Source organism: Trachypithecus francoisi, unplaced genomic scaffold, assembly GCF_009764315.1.
Source record: "Trachypithecus francoisi isolate TF-2019V2 unplaced genomic scaffold, Tfra_2.0 Lachesis_group1, whole genome shotgun sequence".
Classification (NCBI taxonomy): domain Eukaryota; kingdom Metazoa; phylum Chordata; class Mammalia; order Primates; family Cercopithecidae; genus Trachypithecus; species Trachypithecus francoisi.
Genome location: NW_022681454.1, coordinates 143,040,882 through 143,063,070, shown reverse-complemented (window position 1 = coordinate 143,063,070; position 22,189 = coordinate 143,040,882). Strand labels below are relative to the sequence as shown.

General features: G+C 39.4%; 1 protein-coding gene across 2 annotated transcripts in view; it reads left to right on the top strand.

Annotated features, from left to right (window-relative positions):
- Positions 1–22,189, top strand: part of SLC10A7 (solute carrier family 10 member 7) — a 264,962-nt gene that overhangs the window by 188,455 nt on the left and 54,318 nt on the right. For both annotated transcript variants that reach the window (XM_033215417.1, XM_033215418.1), the window contains exon 6: positions 7,204–7,239. In XM_033215417.1, coding sequence (XP_033071308.1) covers positions 7,204–7,239 — 36 coding nt within the window. The remainder of the gene's footprint in view (positions 1–7,203; positions 7,240–22,189) is intronic.

Sequence of the window (22,189 nt, the reverse complement as noted above, 5' to 3'; positions counted from 1 at the left end):
ACACTTTTTTGAGGATAAGATGATAGAGGTATTTTTTGATCAAAGTGTTAAAGTTAGAGAGGAACAAGGTAGAACTGCTTTCTCTGGTGGGAACTATTTATGGCATAAACTGTTATGACATAAACCATATATTCACCTTTTCCCCACGGCACCAGTGATGTGTGATACGTAGTACTCAATAAATGTTTGCTTAATTAAATGTAATGTTGTTAGGACAAGCCAGCTGCCATTCCTGTAAGGCCTCACTGGGTGACATTGCTTTAATGGGATCACCACAATCCAGGAATAGGTCCATATCTTTACATATCCAGAAATGTCATCAGCACACCTTAGTGTGGTTATGTTCCAGGAGACCGATGTCTACTAGTCAGTGTGCTCTCTTCCTGTCAGAAATGCTACTTGGAAAACAAAATTATTACTAAAAGTTTTCTTGACGAGCATGGTGTATTATTCTGTCCTTGCATTGCTATAAAGAAATACCTGAGACTGGGTCATTTATAAAGAAAAAAGGCTTAATTGGCTCACAGTTCTGCAGGCTATACAGGAAGCATGATGGCCTCTGCTTCTGGGGGTGCCTCAGGGAGCATTTACTCATGGTGGAAGGCAAAGCAGGAGCAGGCGCTTCACCTGGTGAAAGCATGAGCAAGACAGTGAGCAAGGTAGGAGGTGCTACACACTTTTAAACAACCAGATCTCATGAGAACTCACTATGATGAAAATAACACCAAGGGGATGGTGCTAAACAATTCATGAAGGATCCACCCCCGCGATCAAATCACCTCCCACCAGGCTCCACCACCACCATTGGAGATTACAACTCAATATGAGATATGGGTGGGGACACAGATCCAAATCATAGCACGTGGTCTCAGACTAGAGAGAATTAACTGGACAATTTCAGTGGCTATTATTATCCAACTCAAATAGTCTGATGCCTCTATCTTCACTATAGTGTACTATGCCTAATAAACAAACCAGCATGCTCATGTCAGCTGCTAGACCATAACTGCTAAATGTTTGATTTGGGCATGTTAAGGTCCTTAGTCTGTGAAGGTCTAGTTGTAAAGGGGAAAGTATAGTCAGAGGAGAGGAAAGAGGCCCTCGCTCACCAGTCCACCAACACTTTCTTTCTAACTACCCTTCCCTAGGCTCCTAATGTCTCTTTCTTTTTTTCTAAAAGTTTTCTCAGTTATATATCTTGACATTCATGCTTATAATGTCATATTCTTTGGAGACTATATACCCTATTTTGTTGGAATTTAGATATGTCCAGAATTCCCTATACCACCTCTTTATAATTTGTTGCTTAGGATTTGTTGACCAGTCTCGCTCATTAAATGTTGGTTTGATATCATTTTGTTCTTGAAGAATGAACTTTTCACTAACTGTTTAAGATATCACTATATACTGACCACAGGACAAAAGGTGAAGATAGCCTGGAGGTTTAGGTTGACAGTAATCTTTTTTTAAAAATGATATTTCCATTAATACAAATTCAGAAGAAAGGAGTTGTCAAAGTATAATTTTCAAAAAGTTAAAAACATGACTTTCTTACACATACAGAATGAACACATGTCAAACATTTATTTAACTGAATAATGAGGAAACCATCAGGGTGGTGAAGCTAGTTCTGGAGAGATTATAAAAATGGGGGTTACCCAGGCCATTAGAAAAGCATACTGAAATAAGTATGCTGAATTAGAGACAAAACTGGCCAATGCCTACAGGGCAATAAAACCGTAATTATTGTGGTTATTTTTCTTCTAGACAGAAATCATTTCCATCACTACTGAACAAAACTCGGTAAGTTAACACATAATTTTATAGTCAGGGTCTTAACCAATAGTAAATAGAAATCAAACAAAAGTGGTTAAGTAAACCTTGTATTGGCTGATAGATAATACTCCAAGATGACATTAAAGGGACATGCTGTCCTCTTGTTGCCTCATTTCCAAGTTTTGGTCAATTGTTAATAAGTGAGACTGACCCATAAATGTGGACCCTTAAATTTATCTGGGTGAGTGTATGTCCAAGAGAAAGCTCAGAACCCTGCCCTAAGAGGAACAGTGGAGGAACTGAGGACTTTTGTCCTAGAGAAAACTTACTGTAGGGGCTAAAATGCTAACTTCAACATTACTCTTAAAATATAACCCTGAGGAAGTAGCTGAAGAAGGCATCGATTTTATTTACACCATTCGGGAGCATCATTTAAAAAGCCATCACCAGGAAGGAGGGTGAGGCTTGCCCTAAACTGCTTCAAGGGGAAGACAGAGCAGCAGTGGTAGTGGTTTGGGAGCAGTATAAGAGTTTTCTCCTCATGAGAAAGCTTCAGCCGGGCCACTGTTTGGCTGAAGAGCAAGGGTATCTTCTCTCTGGGAGATTCTCTGACAAGGGCCAAGCCATCACAGTTCCCATCCTTATATAATGCTCTCCTACTTCATAGAATTGTGAGGATTACATAAAATAACACAAAAGTCCTTAATACAGTACGCAGCATAAGTACTGCATAAATGTTAACTTTTATTATTTTAATAATAATTGCGATGACTTCCCCAAAACTTAATTATGGTGCTCTTGTCAGAATGAATGCATCATGGCTGACTCATTTCCTAATGCAACTGAAAAGTAGCTTTCAGCATTATGTAAGGACATGAGGGAGACAGAGACAGGGGTTCACACTTTAGATGAGGACTAGACCAGGGTATTTCTCAGATCCCTTTCAAAACTGATATTCTTTATTCTGTGAAAACTGAGTTAATGCAGTATCCTAGAGACAAATCTAAAAAGTCAATTTTAGTATCTGTGTGATCTTTGTAGTTGTTGCAACAAAACCTCTTGATAACATTTTCTATTTCAAAAATTTCATAATTTCACTTTAGTTTTGCCTTTCTTTGCAAGTCCTGTAGATGAGAGAAGCACATTAACAGTTTTGTTGTCTTGTTGTTATTTGGGGCTTTTTGTTAGTATTTTGATGCAACTAAATCTGTATCTAAGATTTAACACGCTTTTTCTTTCCACTAAAGTCATTGAAATACATTCACCTAGTCATTCACATCTGAGGTGTAAATGGATTTTCTGAAAGTTTTTTCAGGAGACAATGAAAGCCAGTCAGTTTGTGACTTGACTTCTTCAAGTGTTGCAATCAGAAAGCTTTATACACCATCCCAATTGCAAGGATGCAAAATTATGCCTTGATCTTGAATCTGCAAGGAGGAGGTAACATCTTTTGCTAGAAGTGCTTATCTCCTACTGCTTTGGTTTTATCCATTTTCAGGAGAATTTACTTAAGAAAGAGAAAAGAGAAATAATTAAATTGAGCTGCATATACTCAAAAGAAAATAACATGTTTATTTAATTTTCTAGTTTTCAATGATTTTTGCTGATGCAGTTAGAATGTTTAGCTCACCCTTTTTACCACTGATATTTGCAAAAACTTGACTCTAAAAAATTGTGTCTGCCATATGACATGAAGGCTCACCTCTCAATTTGTTTTATGTCATCAAAAAGACATACTGAGCCTGAAGCTCCTTTCAGATTAACTCTTAAAATACAACCCTGAGGAAATAGCTTAACATTGCAAAGGTTTTATTTACACTGTTCAAGAGCACAGGCTCTGGAGCCAACGGGAGGTTCACTTCCTGGCATTGCTTCTTCCTACTTCACTCAGTCTCTCTGAGGCTCAACATTCTTACCTAGTAGATGGGATAATATAATAATAGTACCTATGTCAGAGAGTTGTTGTGAGGATTACATAAAATAACATACCTAAAGTCCTTGGTCCAATATCGAACGTAAGTACTACATAAATGTTAGTTTTTATTATTTTAATAATAATTGTGATGACTTTACTAAAAATTACGGTGCTCTTCTCAAAGTGAATGCCTCCTGGCTGACTCACCTCCTAATACAACTGAAAAGTAGGTTTCAGCATTATACAGTGACTCACTTGTAATGAACTTGAACAGCTATTCTTGAGAAAATAAGAAGGAATATTAAATCCAGAATTAGCAAATACTTCCTATTTGCTATGAAATTTTTACTATTTTGGGAACAAATATCATAAGTCCTTGGAAGAGCTACAAAGAAACTATCACGTATTGGTGACTATCCATTAGAAGTATTCAGGGAGGAAATCCTGTGGATAACAACACTCTTCTATCTCACTGATTTTCTTTAATATCATTATGTTGAATTTTTTTCAGGCATTTCATAAATTTCCTTCTGCTCTGGATCTGTTACCAGAGAATTGTTGCATTCCTTTGAAGGTGTCATGTTTTCTTGCTTTTTCATATTTTTTTTGTCCTTACTGCACATCTGGCATAACAGTTGTTTCTTCCAATTTTATGGATTGACTTTAGTAGGGAAAGACTTTTTCCTATAGATGTATCTATAGTGTTGGTTTGGTAGGTTGCCTTGGCTTTGATTCTGGATGGGCACAGTAATGTAGTCTTTGTATTTCTTCAGCTGTAATCAGCTCAGTGGTGTCTGTTGTGGTTGTTAGTGGAGGCTGTGATGAGGCATTTTTAGGGATAGGGACTCCAGACAGTCCAGTCCATGGACCCCAGAGGTGGTGGTGGAGTGCAGTGTGGACATGCCCTTAGGCCCTGGATGGTTTGCATAGGTGCTGGCAGTAGTGGGCAGAGTGGGTGCCGACACTATGCATGGGTGCTGGCAGCAGCAGTGGTAAAAGAGGGACAGCTTCTCCTAAGGCCCACCGACGATGCAAACAGGTGTCAGCAGCAGTAGGTGGGGCAGATTAATTCCCAGGCCCTGGAATGTTGTCCACAGGCACTGGTGGCTGCAGTGGCAGGTGAGAGAGGTCTCTCCTCAGGCCTCCCAATGGTCCACACAAGCACCAGTGGTGATAAGGAAGTGTGGGTCAATCCCAAGGACCCCAGACAACATACACATTAGCGGCACACACGGAGGCCCATCCTCAGGCCCCCACATGGTGCACATGGGTGCTGGTGGGAGGGATGGATTAATCCCCAGGTTCTCAGATGACCTGTGCAGGTGGCAGCAGCAGCTAAGCGAGGCCTAGTCTTAGTCCCCTTGAGGGTCTATGTTGCTGCTGGTAGTGGAGACAACAGGCAGGGTGGGCTTCTCTTGAGGCCTCCCAATGGTGGGCACAGGGGCCGGTGGCAGCGGGCAGGGTGGGTCAATCCCTAGGCCCCCATATGATGTGCAGAAGTGCCAGTGCACTGGTGGCAGGTGGGGCTGGCCTGACCTCTGGTCTGCAGATGGTGCCTGCAGATACCAGTGGGTGACACATGTCGATCTCCAGACCCTCAGATGATGTGCACGTGTGCCAGTGCAGGCAGAGTGGGCCTGTTCTCAGGCCCCCCAGTGGTGCACATGGGTGCTAGATGCAGTGGCACAGGGGTGGGGGGTATCACTCCTCAGGCCCCTGGACAATGCGCACCGGTAGTTGTGGCAGCGCCAGTTGCAGCAGTTCTAGCACTCTATATTGAACCTTGTTTATAGATCAGTGTCCTCTACTGGATTATAAGCGTTTAAGCATAGGGACCATGTTGTACTCATTCTTGAATCTCCTGGATGAGCCCAGTACCCAGTATATAAGTGGATGTTTAATTATATGTTTAAACAAATCTGCTTGAAATTGAATGCCTCCCATGGGGGAATAGACTGAGTCAGCCAGATACTTTCATTTTCATGTGGCCCTTTAAAGTTTGGAATTCCTCCTAAAGTCTGAACTTAGTACAGGTCATTGAAGGACAGTAGCCCTTCTAAGTTATCAATTATTTGTCATTTAGCACATTTGGCTCTCCTAAATGTGTTAATGAGAACCTGTTTCATAGATACCAATGGAGTTGATAGGCCACAATACCTACCTATTTTAATAAGTTGGATTTAAAGTGATTCTTAGATTAAAATATTGTATTCTCTTTGGCCAGTTGCAAAAGTGTGCACAATAAAAAACATTCATTCTATTGTTTAATAATAAAACAAGTCTATGGATATTCACATGTGTATATGCCCAAGAAAGACATGGTAGCATTGTTCATTTAAGGTAAGCCAGTCCCTCCTGGGCCACATGCAAAACAATTGAGTGACTGTTATGACACAGGGACTTTCATGTAAATACAAAAAGGATAAAAAAGGACTGTTTTTCTTCCAAAAGTAATGAAGTAGTCCCAGATCTGGATCTTGGACACTGTCTGGGTATAGTACCTCTGTCTATCTGTCTCTCTATCTCTCTCTCTCTTTTTCTGTGTGTGTGTGTGTGTGTGTGTGTGTCTGTCTGTCTGTCTGTCTGTCTCTCTCTCTCTCTCTTTTCTCTCTTAGGCATGCACAACCTCAGATTCTCTGAAATTTTAAAATTCCAAGTAGAATTCATTAATAAAAATCTGAAATGCTTTTTCTTGTATAAATCATAATGAAGTGTTGAGAGATAAAGGAAAAACTAAGACGGGCAAATAATCATCTGCTGCTCCAAAACTGAAGCCTGTCATTTCAACTCCCAACTCAAACACTTAGTTTTAAAGTGTTTGCCTTCAAGAAACCTAAAAGCTGGTATTCTGCTTCATTGCAACAGCCTCAAACTGTTCCCTGTCATTGAAGAAAACAAATCTTTTGCTCATTTCTGCCTAGGGGAGGCAGAGGGACCGAGGTGGTCCTATGTGGCTGAATTAGATGAAAGACTTGCCTTCCACCATGGAGACATGAAGTCTAATCAAGTGAAATGAGTTTTGAGATCCCAGCTCATTTCCTAGGGGAGATCAGTTCACATTACAAAATCACGACATCTCATTCATCACAACTGACGTGGTCTTTGCTCAGGAGAGGACCCCAACTGGGACTAAACCACCTGTCTTCTCTCAAAGAGGGGCATTTTATCCAAGTTAGAGTTGAAAGCCTTGGAATGAGGAAGATTGCCAGCCACCAGCTTCTATCTGTGTGATCCATGTGCAATGTGGAAGGGAATTTAGCTTTACAAAAGGAAAGATGAACCTAAGGCAGATTGGTGGTTGTACTTTTATGATGCCAAATACAAATAATTGTAATAGAGATGTTAAGGTATTATGGAAAAGAAAGCTAAGATTGGGACCCTCCCCTCTTTATCGCCTAGATTTTATCAAACAGCAGTGAGAAGATAAGCACTCCCATGCCTCAGAGTTTAAAACGGCGAAGAAAGTGTCCTGCTTTCTGATAAATGATCATCTTCTCTTTTATTTCTTTCAGGGCATCGTTATAACACCCCTGCTCCTGCTGCTTTTTGTGAGTATTTTGATGTTGTCTTTAATATCTTTTATTAAAAGCTATCTACAATGCTTTAAGAAAGATCATTAGAACAAAAATGAGATTTGAATTATTTTGCACCATATTTTGAATTGTTATTCCAGTTTAGCTGTACCACATAATAATATTCAGATATGAAGAAGCTTCATAATTTCATGATCCAAGAACAGCATCAGGACCCAGTCATTAGGCCTCCAGCTCCTGGCTAAATCATTATATTACAAATAAATGACCCCATGACACAGGTTACAACTACTCTACTCTTTATTTTCTCATTAGTAAAACTAAAGTGATTGATAGTGACCCAGTGTTTGATAGTGTTTAACAGAAAGAGCCCTAGGTCCAGGGGATCAGAGGAAGCTTGGGTTCCTAGGCTGGTACTGATGATAACTAGCTTCCTCCCCTTGGGAAAGGCTGCCTCAATTTTTTCCATCTGTAGAATGGGAAGTAACATCTCCTCCTTTCTATCGCCCAGAGATAATGAAAGGTGCTTTAAAAATTAAAAATACAAATCAATACGGGCTTCTAGTTAACTAAACAAAAACCGTTCTGAAAACAAGAAATGCTAATTAGCTGTCTTATTTCTTTTGGCAGTAAGCATATGAGAAATTAGATGAAAGATTATTATAGAAATTAATGTTATCTCATGCTGAGCAAAGCATATGTAATCATGAATGATACCTAAAATACTTTATGAACTGTGCATGTTTTCATACACACATCTTCCAAATATAAATCACTCTGCTTATCACTGAAATGTAGTGGGGATGTGTTTCTGGGAATGTAATGTAGCTGTTTGACTAACACTATTTATCAGTGAATTAAAACTGTGGGGAAAATTTATTTAATTATAGTGTAATTACCCAAGTTGGAATTCAATTAGAGTAATAGAATGAGGGACTTCATTTCTTACCCGCTGAGTAGGAAATAGGGAGGGATAGATATACTACTAAACAGTTGGATTTCGCATCTTTCATGAAAGACATTACCTTCAAGTAACAAACCTCAGCCTTACTCTCCCTTTTGAAATGCTGGCTCCATTCTGACAAGGTAAGAAGAGTCAAATAATCAGATCACTTTCCTCAGCATAACAAACTTCATTGACATGGACTCCACCAATGCAGAATTTGCAGTTAGTCAAATTGAAACTAAAGAGACTATTTGCATTAATTTGGAAGAAAAGACTTATTATGTAACTACCGGCTACTAGATGTGAGAAACTGGAATCATCCATTTGTTTATTTCCAAGACCTGGGATCACAGGACAGTTTCCCAAATGCAGCCCGTGGTGGGCACAGGATGCAGGCCTATCTGAGGTCCCTACTCGCAGTAGATCAAGGGACTGGTATAGAACTCAGCATCTGGTAAATGCACAATAAATGGCTGCATCACCTAGGTTTTCTCTGTTGTGGAAGAGTGACATCTCTTACTCTTGTAACTCATTTAAGAAGAGCAGGGGAGATGTTACAGCCACAACTAGGTGGCTGAGGCCTAGGATGTAACACTTTGGAGTATCTCAGAGGCTGGAATCTCTGAGACCCTTTTTTGACTTGTAATTAAAGAACCAAAGAGTAATTTTCTTGCCCTCCTTTCCATATCTGTGTGGTAACATGCTGATAAAAATTGTGGCATCACTTTATTACAAGCTTTCCCCTACTCACAGACCCATAGGCTCAGGAGCTTTAGTTGTAACGTTCAACATTCTAAAATTATAGAGCTACAAGAATAATGAAAGACTTGCCAAGACCCTCAATGTAAAAGTTTAATGCTTCCCTTCTGAGTCAATGGGGCTATCCCAGTAGGTTCAGTGGCATTATCACACACATCATTAGATACATATGGTATTATGACTTTATATCATATGCATAGCATATAACACATTTTCTCTGTTTAGGTTGTCATGCATTTTATAAACAATGGAAATGTCTTAAGCATTTGGGTTACCAGGCCTCATTTACTGAGCAAGTAATGAGCAAGTAACTGAGCAAGAACTCATTTACTAAGCAAGTAACTGAACAAGAACCTGAATGACTTAAAATGTGAACAAAGACTGCATGTGGTGACTCATACCTACAATCCCAGCACTTTGATAGGAAAAGGTGTGAGGATCACTTGAGCCCAGCAGTTCAAGACTATCCTGGGCAACAAATGTATATATATGAACACATTCCATAAACGGTGTACTGTTTTTCTCAATGCCCCTGTTGTGAGTTGAATTGTTTCCTCCAAAAAGATATGTTGAGGTTTTGACTCCAAGTACATCAGAATGTGATCTTGTTTGGAAATAAGGTAATTACAAAAGTTATTAGTTAAGATGAGGATATACTGGAATAGGGTGGACCCTGAATCCGATACGATTGATGTCCTTATAAGAACAAGAAGAGAAGGCGGAGACACACAGGTAGAACTCTATGTGGTGATGGAGGCAGACATTAAAGTGATACACCCACAAGCCAAGAAATAACAAAGATTGCTGGCAAGCATCAGAATATAGAGGAGATGAAGGATTCTCTCCTATAGATTTCATAGGGAACATGGCTCTGCTTGATTTCGGATTTACGGCTTCTAGAACCATGAGGCAATACATTTCTGTTGTTTTAAGTTGCCCAGTTTGGGGGCTTTGTTATAGAAGTCCAAGAAACTAATACAACTCCTGGAAGTAGTATTGTCTTATTTTATCATATTATAAAAATGGAAATTTCTGGATATTCAGGCATAAGAGCTAACAAAGGCCATTTTTGCTGATGGAATCTCAGCTGTATTCCCAACCTTTTCTCAGAATATTTCCTTCACTTTCTTGCTCCAACCAAAACCTGTCCTATGATTCATGTTTCTGCCACAGCCTTGAAATGGGGGAAGGTGTCTTCCTTGTACCTCATTACCAATTCCAGATCATTTCCCATGCCTTCTCCATAAAATACCCTGGTTCCTTTGAAGATTGTGCCAACACAGCTATACCACCTGCTACTCCTGTTTGTTGTAATTATCGGTAGAACCCCAGGCCACTATCAGTCCGAAAAAATGTTAGCATCTTCCCATTGTTTTCTTTTTAACAGTATACTTTAAAAATTCTTGGTATTTTCAGTATTCACATAGTTGGTCCTTCCAATACCCTGATCTCTAAATTCTTGACCTCATCTCCAGCAAGCTTGCCCTCCACTTTATCTCAGCCAACTACTCCAGGCCCTTCACTTTATTATTGCCAATAACTGCGTCCCTCAATAATCCAATTTTCAAATTTCCTCTCTGACTAACAGCTCCTGCCTTATGATTTATTCCCCAAACCAAAAGTTCTTCACTGGAATGGCCAATTCATTTACTTTATCACCTTTACAATGCATCTAACTATACCCCAACTCTCACCCCATGCCCTCACATCCCATCTTATCCAGCCTAGACCTCATGGTCCATCATTATAATTCCTTTATTACATGCACCATCAACAATCTTACTCATCTCTAGTGCTTCATATTTGCCTGGAAAAGTACTAACCCTGCTGAAATCTAACTCTACACCTTCCTGCATATGTACCTGAACTTGCTGGAACAAAAACACTACCATGCTGACTGGTCTCATTTGAAATTCATGACAACTAAATGTAAGTGAGCCTGGCAATTCTACTACTTTCCTTTAATTAATTCACTCTTCCACTCTCAAGGATCATTTCACACCTTCTCCTTGCCTCTCAAATCTCCAGTGCCTCTTTTTTCATATCAAGTATTGCCAAAAGGAAATTGGCTGACGAGGAAATAAGCAATCAGAGAAATTTTACGTGATCCCACCCACCTGCATCTGTAGCCATATTCTTCGCCTTTTTTCCTGTTTCTATAGATAAACTGTCTTTTCTCCCCTCTAAAGGAAGTTCTTTGAGTTATGTCATCTCTTATGTCCTACTTAATGATATGATTCATACAGATATTCCTTTTTCTCCTATATTATCACATTTTCTCTCTCTACTGGATTATTTCTATTAGCATATAAGCATTCTGTAATATTACACATCCTAAAATTAAACCTCACCTTATCCTACCTGCACTCCATTTCTGTGCTCTCTTTTTATAGCAGAATTCCTCAAAAAAGTTATTTAAACTTATTCATTACTCATTCAATAATATATACTGAGTTATTTCTACATGCCAGACACTGTCCTGGGTGTGGGAATATAACAATAAGTAAAACAGTTGTGTCTTTGCTCTCAAAACAGCATTCTGAGAATACTAGTGGAAAGAAACAACCAACAGATAAGTAGAAATATAGCATGTGAGATGGGTGATAAGTGCTGAATACAAAAGTAAAATAATGTAGAGGAATAAGAAGTACTGGATTGGGATGGGAGAGAGGGTTGCTATTTTAAATAGGACGGTCAAGTTCAGATTCACTGAGAAAATGATACTTGAGCAAAGGCCTGGAAGAGATAAGGGAGTGAGACTTCTGGGGTTAGAGTATTCCAGGTGGAGGGAACACTAAGTGCAAAGGTCCTGAGGGTATACCCAGTATCCTTAAGAAACACCAGGGTGGCCAGTGTGACTGGAATACAGTGAACAAGGGAGAGAGGAGATAAAGATGATGTCAGAGACAGAACAGGGGACAAATTATTTAGGGCCTTAAAGTCCTTTGTAAGGACTTGGAATTTTAATTTGAGAGAGACAGGAAACCATTAAATGGGTTTTGATAAAAGGAATAGCATGTTCTGCTGTACTTTTTTAAAGGATGATTCTGGATGCTGGGTTGAGAACAGATTGTAAGGGAACCATGGTGGAAGCAGGAAGACCAGTTAGAAAGCTAATGATATTATGGCAAGTGATCCTGTTAGCTTGGACCAGAGTGGTTGAGTAAATCTGGTAGGAGGTAGTTGTAAGTAGAAGTGGAAAGTAGAACTGAGACATTGAATGAAGGTTTTTTGGGAAAGAGAAGAGTCAAAGGTGACTCCAGTCCTGAGCAACTGGAAGTGTAGAGTGGCCATTTACTAAGATAGGGAAGACTTTAGGGTTGAGCAGGTTGAAGGAACTCATAAGGAGAATTCAGCATGGGAGATACTTGGATTCCACTGACTTTCAGACATCTAAGTAGAGACATCAGGTAAGCAATGGACTACATGGGTCTGGAATTCAGGAAAGAGGTCTTAACTAGAGATATATATTTGGGAGAGGTCAGCATCTAGATGGATTTTAAATTAGACTGGAAGAAAGTGATAATAAAAAAGGAAAGATATCAGAGGATCAAGTGCTAGGACACTGCAATAGTAAGAGATTCACAAAGTAGACCAAGGAATGGCCAGTTTGCTTAGGAGGAACACTGAGAAATTTTGGTGTCCTAGAAGTTTAGCAGAGAATGTATTTCAAAAAAGAGGAAAGTGATCAACTACTTCAGTTGCTGCTAATAGTTCAAATAAAATGAAGTTTCAGAATTGACCATTGGTTTTAAGAACACAGAGGTCATTGGGGACCTTAACAAGAGCTATTTCATCAAAGTTGTGTAGTTGAAAGCCTGATTGGATGGGTTGAGGAAAGAATGGAAGAAGACTTAAAGACAGTGATAATTGATAACTCTTTTGGAGAAATGTTTCTGTAAAGGGTACAGAAAATGGTGTACTAACAAAGTAATAAAATATGAAGAGAAGATTTTGTTTAAATTGGGAAAATTAATAGCACATTTGTGTGAGTAGGATTAACCCAGTTATGGAGAGAAAAATTGATGCAGAAAAAATAAGGGAGAGCTTATGGACACATGTCTTTGAGCAGGAGAAAAGGAGTGAGCTCTAGCGCATAGTAGCCTCCTAGAGAGAGAGATTTACTATGGGAATTGACTCATGCAATTATGGAGCCTAGAAGTCCCACTATCTGCTATCCGGAAGCTGGGAAAACAGAAAATCCAGTGATGTAATTCAGTCCAAGGCCAAAGGCCTGAGAATCAAAGGAACCAATAGTATAACTCTTAGCTCCAGTCTGAGTTTGAAGGCCTAAGAACTAGAGGCTGTGGGTGGTGACTGGTATAGGTCCTGGAGCCAAAAGACCCAAGAACCCAGAGTCCCAGTGTCCAAGTACAGGACAAGTTGGATGTCCCAGCTCAAGACAGGTGTAAATTCACCCTACTTCTGCCTTTTTGTTCAATACAGGCCCTCAGCGGATTGAATGACACTTGCCCCCATTGGTGAGGGTGGATCTTCTTTACTCAGTGTACTAATTTGAATGCTAATATCTTCCAGACATACCCAAACAGATACACCCAGAAACAATGTTTTACCAGCTCTCTGGGCATCCCATAGTTCAGTCAAGTTGATACATTAAAATTAACCATCATATATTCCTGTTAGCATTTATTATCTCATGACATCTTAGTCATTTGTTAATTTGTTTATCTGTGTTCTCCAACTAGAATGTAAGCATCACAAGAGAGCAGGGACGCCTGTGTTTTAGTCACTGTCATAATCCCCATACCCAAAATAGTGCCTGATAGTTGAAGTCACTCGAAAACATTTTTTGAATGTTTTTGAATGTTTTGAATGAAAGTGAATGCATGGTTGGACAAATGAATGGATGCATCTGTCCAAAAAGTTGGGTTGGAGCTATTTTTAAAACTGCTATTTTCTTGTTATATGCTCTAACTTCAGAGATATATTCTTTATTATGAAGCCACTTTGAAGGAACTGAGTTCACTTTCTCTCACACTCTCTTTGTAGAGAGGTAGCTCAGTATGATGAAAAGACATAAAATTCTGGTTTAGTTGGCAGCCAGTACTAGTTACGTAAAAGTAGGTTTTCTTTAACCCTTCTTAGCCTCAGTTTTTACCTCTGTAAAATGAAGATTATGATAAGATAAAATGAGTTAATTTTTGTGAAAGCACATTGTAAACTGTAAAGAGCCATGCAAATGTTACATTTGACACTTAATAGAGAAAAATAGAAAAGAATCCCAGGAGGACATCAAGATTCCGCAAAAGCACTCATCTGAAGTGCAGCAGCTGGCCAACTACTTCAAATCTTAATCATGGGCTGAGTCCTAAGACTTAAAACGTTAGGATTCTATAACCATACATAATCTATAATTTTATAATCTTGTGTGTAAATGAGTCTGATGTTTACCATGGCCAGCAGGGAGAGCAGTGAGACTTTCCCTGAAGTATCACTTTTTACTACTAAGATCCTGTCTTAGTTCATCCAGGGTACTGTAAAAAAATACCACAAACTGGGTGGCTTATAAACAATAGAAATTTATTTCTGACAGTTCTGGAGGCTGGGAAGTCCAAGATGAAGGCAGATTCAGTGTCTGGGAAAGGCCTGCTTTCTGGGTCATAGATGGCTGCTTTTTGCTGTGTCCTTACAAGGTGGAAAGGGCAAGGCAGCTCTCTAGGGCCTCTTTTATAAGAGCACTAATTCATTCATATGGGTTCCACCCTCAGGACCTAATCACTTCCCAAAGTCCTATCTCCGAATACCAGCACCCAGGGGTTTGGATTTCAATATACAGATTTTAGGGGCACAGAAGCATTCAGATTATCATGGACCCAGAGTGCTTTAAATACATTACCTCAATTATCTTAATAACATATCTCTCATTTAGGCAAGGGCAGAAATTATTGTTCTTCTTTATTTTGTCAGTGTATCTTCCTCAGTCCATGGAGTTCCTGTCTATGAGGATAAATTAAGGCCTTGTCCAGCTTTAAAAACTGTACTTATAAGTTCATTACTTGGAATTTCATATTAATCTTCCTTATGAAACAATGGTACAAGTGGCAAGTGTCCACTAGATTTTAACTTCTAATAGGCCAGGAATTGGAATTGTGCATGTCTTATTCATTACCTTATCTTCAATGCCAAGTATTCAATAAATATGTATTGGAAGGAGGGCAATAGAAAAGTAGATGAGTAATGAATGATTAGAATGATTCAAATGATAAATGAATGGTTAGGAGGTTAGGAACTCAACCTGACTCATAACCTCTTACCTTTTATTTGCTATGAAAAATAAATTACAGTTTTTTAATAATATTAAACAAAATAATAAATCCTTTTATTGAGACCTATTGTGTATTGTGAATACTACAAAGATTAATCTGACATTGGTCCTTTCATTAAAGATCTTATGGTTGAATAGGGAAAATAGAGTATATGCACAAATAATTAAAATTCAACTTAGAAATTATTTCACAGTTACAATATTTCAAAGGAGATTACTAACATAGAAAACACTTCATTAAATAGAAGTAGATTTTTTGCAATAAATTTTCTACTGAAAGAAAATTTTTAATGTGAGGAGAATGAAAAGGTAGATAGAAACTTCCAGTGTTTCTCAACGGATCTCATGCTTACTTCAGTTTTCTTTTCATTTGCGTGGTTCTGATTCTCTGTTGTGTCTAACATCACTAAAAAACTTGCATATCTTTGCTTTCCTTTGATGTGGTTTATCACTAATACTATGTTTAGCAGCCGTTATTATGGTCTTTATCAGCAGCATATAATAGAGAATATTGAAGGAGATTCTAAAACTTGAAAAGTAGTATAGGATGGTAATTAAGATGAAGAAGCAATAGGGCTGAGTTAAGCATTTTGGCGGTGAAGTCAGGCGGTTGGGTTTTAAACCCTAGTGAACAGTACTAGGACAGTTGATCAAGCAGTTTGAAACCTTTCCTTCTGTGGAACCCTGTTCTCTACCAGTTGTGCAGTCTCCATATGACTGCCAGTCTCCATAGTAGTTAACTCATACTTTCTCCCTAACTACATCTTGCTTACTCTAAGAAGAGGAATGAAAGGAAGCTACCTGTATATCTAGACTTCTTTCCTACTCCCTCTGAAAGACAAAGTAGGTCAAAGATAACTGTTCACACTATAGAAACATATCAGTCTAATTCTGTGTAATTGCAGTCTAAGGAAACCATGTATTGGATGTTGTTGTCATGGGCTCAAGCCCCCAAATTCTGTCGACCATCAGTTTATTTAAATAAGTCCATATTTGGCAGAGAAAGGTCAGTAACACTTTGAGTTTTTACCATTAGAACAACAGACCAAAGCCTCACTTCTCCCCTCTCCAGCCATAAAGGTCAATTGAGCAGCAAGACCTATTGAAACATGTGGAGTGCAAGCTTTGACTGCTGCTGAAAGTCATCCTCGGAGTTCATAGATGACACCATCTTCTTATGTGGGGATGGTCACATCATTACCTTGGGGTATGTGACAAACATTGGCCTACATGTTCACCCATTCAGAATCATGTAAGCACCCCCTGAGTAAGTGGGGTCACTGCTAGCTCTTCTCTCAATTGGTTTTATGTGACTTGGTTTCTTAGAGAGCCAGCCCCTCAGCAAGTAGGTTTATAAGGCACTGTGATTATTGGACTGATATACATATATGCATGTGTATACACAAACACATATGTATACAGAATATATACATACCAGGCTCTGTTTCTAGGCTGACTATATGTTCCCTTGATCTGACTGTCTTTCCTATTAGTTTCCATTTCAGCAGTTCTTAAATTCAATAGGTTTGAATTCTCACATCTCTGCATAAGAAACCTTGTTTTTCTGGGGTAGAATAATTTTTATTGAGTAGCTAATTATGGTTACTTGATGCATAATCCCACATAACAGGCATGACTAGCTTTGGAGGTATTATCTTCACTTTATATGAGAAAACCTAGGTTCAGAGAGATTTTGTCCCTGGACTGAGACTGCACAACTGGTAGAGAACACAAGGTGCTTTCAGTCTGGGTCGGCCTCCCCTTTTTTTTTTTTTTTTTTTTGAGGCGGAGTCTCTTTCTGTCGCCCAGACTGGAGTGCAGTGGCGCAATCTCGGCTCACTGCGAGCTCCGCCTCCTGGGTTCACGCCATTCTCCTGCGTCAGCCTCCCAAGTAGCTGGGGCTACAGGCGCCCGCCACCTCGCCCGGCTAATTTTTTGTATTTTTAGTAGAGACGGGGTTTCACCGTGTTAGCCAGGATGGTCTCCATCTCCTGACCTCGTGATCCGCCCGTCTCGGCCTCCCAAAGTGCTGGGATTACAGACTTGAGCCACCGCGCCCGGCCTGGCCTCCCCTTGAATGCTCCTTCCAGTTTATGCTTGCTAAGCATGCCTTTTGGGAGACACAGTTGTTTTTTTGTTTGTTTGTTTGTTTGTTTGTTTGTTTGTTTGTTTGTTTTTAGACGGAGTCTCACTCTGTCACCAGGCTGGAGTGCAGTGGCACTATCTCGGCTTACTGCAAGCTCCGCCTCCCAGGTTCACGCCATTCTCCTGCCTCAGCCTCCCGAGTAGCTGGGACTACAGGCGCCCGCTACCATGCCGGGCTAATTCTTGTATTTTTAGTAGAGACGGGGTTTCACCATGGTCTCGATCTCCTGACCTCGTGATCTGCCCGCCTCGGCCCACAGTTTGTTTTAAAACATATTATCAGCACACAGTTACTTTTTCTTGAATATTATATCCTAAGTAACATAGGTAAGAGGAAAAAGAAGTGGGCGTAATAATTGCCTTGAAGAAACTTAAAACTTATTTGGGCAAACAAGAATCAAGAATATGGAAGAAATTTAGAGAAGAAATTGACTGCTAAACTGTGGTTCGAACTGAGCTTAATAGGAGTTCACAGAAGAGAGAGGTTCAGGTCAGCGAAAGAGATCCAGGGGCAGCTTTCAAGGCTGCAGTCATCATTAGTAGTTGTATTAGACTAGTATTACTAGTCAGCCTAGTAACTGGCTGTCTATGATAGAAAATTCTTCAACTTTTGATCCCCTCACTATGAACAGAAACAATGTATACAGCCATTAGTGTCATATACAATGATTATTTTTTATAATTTGTTTCCAATTATGGTTGCATAATTAATGGCACACGTGTGAGATGCGATAATAAAACCTAAACCACTTGAAAAGAAACTAGCTATCTGATTGTCTTAGTTACTTCACATTGAGTCAGTTTCTCTACCTTGTGCTCAGTGGTGTTTGTTCTAAAGCAAGTGAAGACAAATCTCCTCTTGAAGCTGAGGGTAACTTCTGACTACGGGAAGGGAAGCACCTGGTAATCATTGTATATGACACTAATGGCTGTATACATTGTTTCAAATGCTCGAGAGGTGACAGAGGTGACATTGATAAACTTCTTCCCCCATTAAGGACTCATGTCCCAAGAAGGCCAGTTGCATTGCTGGTCTGGGACTTCTCAGACTTCACTGAAGTGAGCTGGAGACATGGGCTGAGTTGGGGCAGTCTTGTCCTAGCCAGGCTTTCCCCTTGTCCTTTATTTCTTTCTTCAGCACCAGCTACCGGGGGTGCTCCTTGACAGGGTGGGGTCGATCCAGAGTTGGAAAGACACTGGTTCCTTGCTACTCCCTTGCCTATTGGTAACCAAGCTGGAGGAACTTAATCACGTGTTCTCCTTAAGAGAATATTTAGCAATAGCAGGTCCTTTGGTTCCCAAACCACACTCAGGATTGACAAGACCAAATCCTTTGGTCAAAAATTAGGGAGCAAAGTTTGGTCCTAGAGGCCTCTGAGTATCTCTGCCTCCAGCCCTTCATGGCGTGGAAGCTCAATTCCTCGCAGCTTTCCTCTTTCCTCTAGGTTAGAATAAGCCAATTTACAATTCATTTTTGGCACATTTCACTAAACAGTCTATGTGGGTTTGAGTAACCTGAACCTATGATTGCGCACATTAAGTTTCCATCAAAGTTATTAGAAGGTAACCTTTTCATCTTACATTTTAAATTAGCATATAACATGGATGAACTGGAGGACATTATGCTAAGTGAAATAAACCAGACACAGAAAGACAAATACTGCATAATCTCACTTATATGTGGAATCTAAAAGAGTCAAACTCATAGAAACAGAGTCGAAGGGAGGTTACCAGGAGCCAGGGAGTTGGAGAAATGGGGAGATGTTGGCCAAAGGATGCAGACTTGCAGTTATAAGCCAGTAAGTTCTGGACACTGAATGTGCAGCATCGTTACTGTAGATAATAATAACGTATTGCATATTTAAAATTTGCTAAGTGATTAGATCTTAAATATTCTTAAGATCATACACAAAAAGGTAACTATGTGAGGTGATGGATATGTTAAATAGCTTTATTGTAGTAATCATTTTGCAATATATACATATATCAAAACATCATGTTGTACACCTTTAATAGATGCACTTTTTGTCAATTATACCTCAATAAAACTAAGAAAAGGACAATAACTAGCATATAAACAAAAAGAAAAGTGAAGCCATGTTTTATATAATGTTTTTATATTTATAAAATCTACTAAGCCTCTTTTGTTCTTTATTTCTCAGAAAGGGAAAAAGACTGTGAATATAAATATTAAAAAAGATAACTTCCTCTCCTAAATGTATACTTTCCACACAATAACCCAACTTGAGCTTGATGCATGCAACTAAATCAGTATGGCTGTTTAATAGCCATATTTAATTTTGATAAAAATCATAGTCTTTTTAACATTGAGTCTGTCACCTGGTATACATTTACTTGACGATTTTATGTAAGTTTAGTTCACATGTATCCCTGTGAGAGAAGGAGCAGCAGGAATGAAAGAAAAACTGAACTATATGATGTATAGGGAGGGGATTGGGGTCTGGGGAGACTCTTCCTTCTTCTGTTTAAATGTTTATCTTTGTGACAGGAAGGAGATATAGGTATTATGAGTGTGTCTGTGTGTGGGCACAATAGTAAGCAAGCCTTCTTCCCTTTCCCCTTCCCCAGGGCTGGGCTCTGTGGGTGATGTGGAGAGGTGGAAATCAAGCAGGAAGACAACAAATCCTGCTCTATGTCTGAAGCTGCTACTTTCTGATTTCCTAGCAAAAGAGAGTTAACATTCATAATTCTACAGTATCTACTGTAAATATCTATTCTTATTTTTCCCTGAATGTAGTGCTAATGAAAGTGAAGACCAATCATCAAGGGTGAATTATTTAAAACAATAATATTTTAATAGCTGGGAAGAGACACAAATAGTGGAGATGCCTGTGGCTAATGGATTTCCCTGATAGGAGATAAAAGGCTGATTACACAGCACAGCAAGTGAAGAACTGGTGCATTAATGACAATTTACAGGTCAGCTCACTTACAGGAGTGATTTAAAATGCACCATCTGCTTTCTAACTGTAGGTTGATAACTGTAATTCTACAGACAGTCAACATCTCTTCATCAAGAATTGTTACCTATTTGTCTTTCTGAGTCTGGTTAGTTTGCCCCATATTATTTTACCAAGTGGACCCCCAGATTATTTCCAGATGAAATAGTTTCTAGATTGAATGGGTTGATAATATCCAATCCTGCTTCCACTCAGTGTCTCTCTGCCCAGTTAGAGAATTAAGCCCTGATGTCCTAGGGCATCCATTGTGTGTATTGAACTAACTTCTCCCTAATGCATCTGCCCTGGCACTAGTTATGTACCATCCTTGGGAGAGTCGAGAAACCAGTCCCTCCAATCATTTTCTGTGTTCTGTGGTTTGTCCCCTCCCCCCTCCCCCCTCCCCCCTCCCCCCTCCCCCCTCCCCCCTCCCCCTCCCTTGTCTGTCACTTTCTAGCTGTGGTGACCTTGTCCAGGTTGTTTAACTGTTCTGTGCCACTGTTGCCTCTTGTGGAAATGAGGGTAATGAGGGTAATACTCAGTAAATTTTATTCATTCTCTTATGATTCTACTCAGAAGCGTGGCAGAGACAGAAAAACAGAAGAGTAAGACAGTTTGCAAACGGCTTATTCCAAAAGATATGTTGCTTCTTTTCTCCTTTTGTTTCTCACATGTGTGGAATTTTTTACCTTCAATTGTGCCCTACATGGAAGATATACTGTCCTATTGAAGACTAATTAGCACCAAATATATTCCAAGAAAAAAAAAAAAAAAAAGAAAAAAAGAAAATGAGGGTAATAATAAAACCAACATCAAGGGGTTGCTGTGAGAATTAAATTATTCCACACGCAGTAAGCATTTAAAGCAGTGTCTGCCTCTCAAAAGAAGACATACAAGTGGCCAACAAATATAGTTTAAAAAAAGCTCAACATCACTAATCATTAGAGAAATGCAAATCAAAACCACAATGAGACACCACCTCACACCAGTCAGAATGGCTATTATTAAAAAGTGAAAAAACAACAGATACTGGAGAGACTACAGAAAAAAGAGAACACTGATGCACTATTAGTGTGAATATAAATTAGTTCAGTGTCTGTGGAAAGCAGTTTTGGAGATTCCTCAGAGAAGTTAGAACTACCATTCAACCCAGCAATCCCATTACTGCATATATATCCAAAAGAAAATAAATCATGTTATCAAAAAGATACATACACTCACATGTTTATCATTGCAGTATTCAAAATAGCAAAGACATGGAATCAACCTAGGTGATTAGATAAAGAAAATGTGGTACATATACATCCATGGAATACTACACAGCCATAAAAAAGAACAAAATCATGTCCTTTGCAGCAACATGGATACAGCTAGAGCCCATTATCCTAAGCAAATTAACACAGTAACTGAAAACAAAATACTACATTGTTCTCACTTACAAGTGGGAGCTTGGTTATTGGGTACTGAGGGACATAAAGGTGGCAACAAGAGACACCAGGGACTAATAGAGTGGAGAGGGAGGAAGCGGGCAAGGTTTGAAAAACTAACTGTTTGGTACTATGATCACTATCTGGGTGATGGGATAGTCCGTATCCCAAACTTCAGCATCACTCAATATACCCATGTAACAAACCTACACGTGTACCCCTTGAATCTAAAGTAAAAGTTGAAATTATTTAAAAATAAAACAAAGCAGTGTCTGGCACATGGAAGTGCATGATAAATGTTACTACTGAGATTATAGAAGACAACTGGTTGGGAGACCTGGCTGATGATCCTTTCTTGGGTCTGTGAACTAAGTAGAGCTTTGCAGCTTACCTGAGTGAAGTTGGAAGAATGGAATGAAAACATTGGCAAGCTTTTTCTGCC